Here is a 7,358-nt window from a genome sequence, read left to right as displayed (position 1 = left end):
TTCAAATCTGCTCCCGACAGACCTCAAGATCACGTGGAGTTCATGCTGGAGAGTTGAGTTCACCCAATAACAACCGTGTATGTACAGCCCTATTTGTAAAAAATAGCCACGCTTGCCTTTTGTCACATCAAAATCTGCTCCCGACACACCACAAAATCACGTGGGGTTCACGCTGGAGAGTTGAGTTCACCCAATAACAACCGTGGATAGTCCTATTTGTAAACAATAGCCATGTTTCCCTTTTGTCACATCGATATGCTTTTTGGACATTATTTCTGGGACTTCTACCATGGCTGTTCTACCATGGGTAAGTACGTTTTGTGTTTAGTGTCATTTTGTCGTGTTTAATTTATTCTGAGCTCATTTTTTGTCTGAAATGTCCGACTGATGTTATGCTATGTAGCTAGCTAGCCCCCCCCCCCTCCCAAAAAAAAAAAAGAGTTTGCAAACGGTTTTATTTTGAAATATACCGGATTTACCTTGATTCGAGATGCCCGATTTCCTGTTCGGCTCGTGTTATTTCTTCAGCTTCATGAAAATCCGCATGCGGCATCCAGAAGAAATAGAACGCTTACGGAAACCTTCCGCATCGCCGCAGTCGTTCCGCACCGCACCGAAGCTGGTGTGAATTGACACGTAGACTTGAATGTGTTCTATCCTTGCGGCGTCCGTACGGCCGAGAACGCAATGCACTGACAAGAAATTCAGCTAAGATGATTCAGTTGAATCAGAAGACAGGCTTAACTTAGTGGAAACCCATTTGAACTCCAAAGACACAAATGATTTTGTTGATTTGGATGACTTATTAAAAAAAAAAAAGACTCACTGGAAACACTGCAGGCTCAGATGATTCAGTTGAATCATGTGACTGACCCGAGTTAGCGGCCACAGTGGAAACACCACTGACTCATATGATTCAGTTGACTAGGGAGACTAATTGGCGTTAGCTGCCACACCAGAAACTGCAGACTCAGAAGATTTCGTTCACTGACTCGATGTAGCAAACTAGCCGGAAACATGGATGGATCAAATGATTCAGTTCAATCAGGAACTGGACTCAAGTAAGCGAAAAAAACTTTCAGTTGAATCGGGAATCTCACAGCCTCTTTGTAATGCCATCTGAGCGCAGGTGTTGGAGGCTGCAGATGTTAAGACCAGGCCTGTACCTGTGACTCACTGACCACAGGTGTCAATTAAAGTGACGGAATGCAGTAAACAAGGCCTGTGTGGTCCCACTCCGTGTGTGAAAGCTAACGGCACATGAGTCACATGATCATCACATGATCATCACAAGACACATGGAGCCTTCATGAGTCGTAACAGCGCCCCTGGGGTCCTCATCCACTTGAGCCTTATTTTGTTTAGTTCATTTGACATTTCATTTTGGAACTGTCATGTTGGTGTGCGTAGTGGTGGCGTTCAATCATCGAAATGAACCCAAACTAAGACGTGATCTTTTCCAGAGTAGGTCTATTGTAAAACTCAAAAGCTGAAGAAAAATGCAGATCAGGCAAAAAATAAAATTAAAATAAAATAAATAAATACATACATTTAGTTACTTTTCAGTTCTGGAAACAGAACATCAAAATATCTTAACTATATTCAACTTTTAAAAGACCATAATAAAAATATGTCAAATTTTGGGTTAAAATGTGTCCCTGGTGTACTCCATCAATCCAATTATGTCTTATAATGGAAAAAAACAGCATAAATCCATTGGCAAAATGAACATTTAAACCTCAGCCTTTCTCTTCAGACCTTAATATTCATCTTGCAGCATGTGTTTATGCATCTAATTGTGGCCTGAAAAGACAACTAAATTATCTCGTTGGCTGTTCCCAGTGGAGGGATGATTGAAGCCCGTGTTGAAACGCGACGCCTGTTTCCTCCTAGATCCACATTTGATTTACTCTGTTGGAGTGAGGCTCATCCCGCCGCGTTCAAAACATTCCGCTTCTTCCCCTGTCTGATAATGAACTGTGACTTTAAGGCACATTAATCCTATTTGTCTTTTTGCCAGGATCCACACGGCCGGCTGTTAAATCTCAACACCGGCCTCAAAGCTTATTGCACTCCATTTGTCTTCACACTCTCACTTCATTTTATAAGCACGGCGGCTCGCGCTTGGAGTTCTCACTAGCTTGGAGCCTTAAGTCTTTGCTAACTTTATGTCAAATATTCAAATGTTACTTTGAAGCTCACTCATTTTATTATTATTTTTAACCATTGCTATTTGAGAGTTTATTTGTGTATGAATGAAACATACAGTAACTTTTTCATCACTTTGCTCACAACGCTAGCATGCTAGTACATAGGCTTCAGAAAGCATCTTAATTTCAGTCAAAATTGTAATAAAGCTCCTGAGGAGAATGTCAAATGTGGAGATATTTATTTTAGAAGCAATATGACTCAGCAAAAGATAATGACAGTAGTGACTAGAGCTAGAACATGGTTAGCATCAGATAGACACTTGAAAGTCAACATTGTGAAAAGGTTTTAGAGAACGTAGACTGTGTAAAGAATCTGTTTAAGCAACTCGTGTTTTTGTTTTGTTTTGTTTTTTACTAGCATGTAGCTTTTATCACTAAATCTTGAAATGGGCTAGACTTTCTGCAGACTTTTTGTGAAATATTCAAATGCCAGTTTCTGCCTCATTTCACTGTTTACTTGTGTTTTAGAGGATTGCTGAACACACGTTGACTGCTAAAGCCAACTACAGTAGCTTGCTTGAAACACAGTAAAAATAAAAAATAAAAAATAAAAAAAATAAATAAATAAAAAAAGGCGAGTGAAAATATAAGTAAAAGGTTATCGATGAAAAAATAAAACACTTAATGTGGGAATCAAGTGAGTTAGCACTTCTGACGTTTGGAATATAGCAAAAGGGGAAGAGAAAGCACAGAATGACTTGACTAAACCAAGAAAGGAAAAAGAAACTCAAGTATTTCCCCAAAAATGATGACCCGAAGTCAATGAACTCCAGTTGCATGGCTCATCATGAACTGTAAATATAGATTTGTTCATATCCAACCAATCAGAGCCCGGATAACCTCATGTTTCCTGTATTAAGAAAAAAAAACATGTATTGTTGATTTAATGTGAAAGCGGAATCCCGCAAACTTTTTAGTTTTCCATCGTCACGGATCCAGGGTAAGGAAATTTCACGGCTTTATCATAGTACACTGGCATAAATCAGATATTGTAAAACATTGAGTGTTAAATCTGTAATTGTGAAACCTTATTTTCCAGGCAAAAATGGGAAGAAAAAAAAAAAGTTTTATTTTGTGGGATAGACTAATCATGTTTGACAGTAAAGCTATATTGCAGGTTTGAATGCTGTTACAACTGATGGCATTCTTTTTGCTTTTGTTTTGTATGAATCTATGAATTTCTCCTTTCCAAACTAGAGAAAAAAAACAGATAAAGATGGATTCCATGGAACTTGATGACTGTGGCTATATACAAAAAAACTTAACGCTGCAAGGGCTCGTAACCGAAGGTGATGTATAATAATAATCCACAAATTAAGCTTGAGGTTACATGACAGCACTAACATTTTAATGCTAAATGATATCATTATTGCAATAATCAATACAAATGTTTTAACTATGTCAAATGTGTATACATAATTCACTTCAGTATTTTATATTATTTAATTATGTTAAATTAGAGAGGTAACAAAAAAAGCAATGTTTCATGTTATTGTCAACTGACAATATTTTCCTTTCAATCAATTCAGTGAACTTTCAACAAAGAAAAAAGCCATCCAGATGCGTCACTGTGTGTCTTAGTTTGCTGTGCGCTGTCCTACTGGCCGGTAACATTGGACAATTCATCTACTGTACGTCACCCTCAAAATGTGCACGCATGAGTTTAAGGGACTTTTTGTTTTTTCACTGATTTCAACACGTTGAATGCATTTTCACAGATGAGATATTGCCCGGTTTTTCAAAGGAGAACCAGGCTAAATCCGACCATCAGACTCAAGAGACAGACCACCATCTCCACAATGACATATTTGCCACAGACACAGACCACATGAAAAGAAACCAGCTCGAGTTCATGTTGACTAACCTGACGAGGGACAAAGACCAGTTGCAGACCAACTACGAATCTCTGGTGAAGGACAGAGATCGACTCCTCACCAGCGAAATGGCTTTGACTGCCGAAAGAGACGAGTTGAGGGCCAAATTCCAGAGTGTGAAGGAACAGAATGATATGTTGCAGGCCAATTACAGTCTCCTAAATAGGGAGAATGATGTGCTACAAACCCTGAATAGTGCACTGGAGACGGGCAAACACCAGTTACGGGCTAGTTACGAGTCCCTTGTTAAAGAGAAAGACCAGTTACAGACGAGCTATGATTCTCTCGTTAAAGAGCAAGAGCGCCTTCAAACCAGGAAAACTACTGTGGCTGCTGAAAGGGATGAGTTCAAGACCCGCCTCGACAATCTGGAACGTGGGAAAGACCAGTTACAGGCCAGTTACGAGTCTCTTGTTAAAGAGAAAGACAACTTACAGACCAGCTACGATTCCCTCTTCAAAGAAAAAGAACACCTTCTAACCAATCAAACCACTGTGGCCGCTGAGTTTACGTCCCGCTTCAACAGTCTGAAAACTGAAAAAGACCACTTGCAACACGTTTACTCTTCACTGAGAAGCGAAAAAGAACAGTTACGAGCTAGTTACGAGTCTCTTGTTAAAGATAAAAACAAGTTACAGACCAGCTACAATTCCCTCGTTAAAGAGCAAGAACGCCTGCTAACCAGTAAAATTTCTGTTGCTGCTGAAAGGGATGAGTTCAGTTCCCGCCTCAACAGTCTGAAAATTGAGAAAGACCAGTTGCAAAACGACTATTCTTCACTGAGAGGTGAGAAAGACCAGTTACGGGCTAGTTACGAGTCTCTTGTTAAAGATAAAGACAAGTTACAGACCAGCTACAATTCCCTCGTTAAAGAGAAAGAGCTTCTGCTAACTAGTAAAACCAATGCAGCTGCAGAAAGGGATGACTTCAAGTCTCTCTTCGACAATCTGAAAACTGAGAAAGACCAGTTGCAAGGGGATTACTCTTCACTGAGGAAGGACAAAGACGTGTTACAGGTCAGTTACGACTCCCTCGTTAAAGAGAAAGAACAGCTTCAGGCCAGTAAAATTGCCTTGTCTGCTGAAAGGGATCAGTTGAGGTCCCGCTTCAACAGTCTGAAAAATGAGAAAGATCAGTTGCAAGGGGATTACGATTCAGCGAGAAGCCAGAAAGACCAGTTACAGGCCAGTTACGAGTCTCTTGTGAAAGAGAAGGAGCAGTTGCAGACCAATTACAATTCCCTCGGCAAAGAGAAGCAGCTTCTCCTGGCAAGTAAGACTACTTTGTCAACTGAAAGAGATCAGTTGAGGTCCCGCTTCAACACTCTGAAAACCGAGAAAGACCAGTTACAGAGCAGTTGCTCTTCATTGAGAAGCGCGAAAGCTCAGTTACAGACCCGTTACACATCCCTCACTCAAGAGAAAGAGCTACTTATAACCAATAAGACCAGACTGGCTGCTGAGAGAGATGAGATTATGTCCCTCTACAACAATATTAGACATGACAGAGACCATTTACAGAAAAATTACACTTTGCTGGAAGCTGACAGGGACCAACTGGAAAGAAATTGCACAATGTTAAGCGTAAGTAATAATATGTGGCAGATCAGGTACAATCGGCTGCAAAGACAAAAAACTCGCTCGCATGACAACTGCAACACTCTGCGTGTCGAACACGAGCAACTACGCAGAAATCAGAGCAGCCTGGAAACAGAAAGGAACAAGCTGCAAAAGACCATGGACAAGATGACCGCCAAGATGCGCAGTAAGCCCACTTTAGACACCGGCCCACACAATGACACGACGATCTCATTAATCTCTCAATTGTGTTGACATTCTGTAAGGCATGCTCTGCGGTGTCGGCTGGAAGAAGTTTGACACCAATTGCTACTTCTTTTCGAGCTTGAGTAGGACCTGGGCAGAAAGCAGACTCGACTGCATCAGCAGGGGAGCAGATCTGGTTGTCATAAACAGCAGGGAGGAACAGGTGAGACTGACAGACTCCAACGTGATGAGGTGGCCGATTGCCTGGATATGATCTTCGGTTTTACAGAGTTTTTGACTTTACTCGCATGGGTGACACAAGGGTTATGCTCTGGGGCTGTTTTGCTACATCTGTCGCAAGCGGTCATGAATCTGTGAAGGGCACAATGAAATCTCAAGAGCATCAAGGAATTCTGATGTGAAAATGTGCTGCTTTGTGGCTTATCAAAATGTATTTTGGCAAATTCCAGTCACAAGTCTGGTCTTCACAAACAGGTGTTCCTTAACGGATTATTGGGGCATGGCCAGCACGCGTGGATTGGTCTGAGCGATCATATCGAGGAGGGAAAGTGGATTTGGGTGGATGAGACCCCAGTCACATTAGAGTAAGTTTGTACAGTTTGTATTTTTGAACAGTCAACATTCAGTCATCAGTCTTTTCACTTCCAGATTTACTTCACTTCTTTCTACGAATGGTTGGAGAAGTTAAAAGAAAAAAAAAAATCCCCTGCAGTGCAATGTGATGCAATGTGTACATGCTGGATACATGTGTTTCGTTAATATCAAAATTTGAGGGTTTGTTTGATGTAACAGGTACTGGCAGAATGGGCAGCCCAACAACTTCCGGAACCAGGACTGCGGTGAAATCCAGGGCAAATCATTTCTCTCATTCGGAGCTTGGAATGACGACAGCTGTTCCAGTAAACAACGCTGGATTTGCGAGAACTGATGATGATTTGTGGCTTTACACCTAACCCATTAGACTTAATGGATACCTCCTGAATGAGTGCATCTTCTCTTTGTGTTGAATTCTTTCAGACTGAATGCAAAATGATGAAACTTTCTTGGACTTTTTCCCCAGTTCTATTTTAAAGATTTGTATGTGACAATTGAAACCTGTTTTGTTTGCGCAAATCACCCTCCTTAGAGGCTTTTGCTGGCGTTTGAAAACCATACTCTGTTTACCATGGATGTAAATAAATGTATACAAGGTCTAGGACTGAAACACAGGGTTGAATCTTGATGATTTACTTTTAATTGGAGTTGATTCATAGAGTAGCTGGCTATTACCATTTAGAAATGAATCCTAAACATTAGAGTTATAGCCTGTACTCTATATGTACAGGTGCATAATATCCAGGTGACTTATTCATTATTAAAAAAAAATTAATTTTTTTTTTTAATTTAACACTGACAAACAAAGAAAAAATGGGCTTCAACAGAAAGGGAAGTTTTCACTTCCGGAGAAAAAGGGCAGGTGCTTGATCACTACCAGGGCTCCAACTGTGCAC

General features: G+C 40.6%; 1 protein-coding gene across 1 annotated transcript; it reads left to right on the top strand.

The window, feature by feature from the left end:
• Positions 1–3,144: 3,144 nt before the first annotated feature.
• LOC144025847 (uncharacterized) lies at positions 3,145–7,076 on the top strand. The gene is made up of 7 exons (XM_077532210.1): positions 3,145–3,150; positions 3,408–3,499; positions 3,740–3,841; positions 3,929–5,848; positions 5,928–6,070; positions 6,343–6,452; positions 6,661–7,076. The coding sequence occupies exons 2-7, from the start codon at positions 3,427–3,429 to the stop codon at positions 6,794–6,796; spliced, it is 2,484 nt and encodes an 827-aa protein (XP_077388336.1). The 5' UTR covers positions 3,145–3,150; positions 3,408–3,426; the 3' UTR covers positions 6,797–7,076.
• The last annotated feature ends 282 nt before the right edge of the window (positions 7,077–7,358 follow it).

The sequence above is a fragment of the Festucalex cinctus genome, chromosome 9, assembly GCF_051991245.1.
Source record: "Festucalex cinctus isolate MCC-2025b chromosome 9, RoL_Fcin_1.0, whole genome shotgun sequence".
NCBI classification, from domain to species: domain Eukaryota; kingdom Metazoa; phylum Chordata; class Actinopteri; order Syngnathiformes; family Syngnathidae; genus Festucalex; species Festucalex cinctus.
Note: the sequence above shows the minus strand (reverse complement) of the source record. Positions and strands in the feature narration are given on the sequence as shown.

Bases quoted from the DNA above. Each gene is read 5' to 3' on its own strand.
- LOC144025847 (XM_077532210.1), top strand. From the start codon at position 3,427: ATGGATTCCATGGAACTTGATGACTGTGGCTATATACAAAAAAACTTA. The intron at 6,071-6,342 runs GTGAGACTGACA...CTTCACAAACAG, and splicing joins TAAACAGCAGGGAGGAACAG to GTGTTCCTTAACGGATTATT. The intron at 6,453-6,660 runs GTAAGTTTGTAC...TTGATGTAACAG, and splicing joins GAGACCCCAGTCACATTAGA to GTACTGGCAGAATGGGCAGC.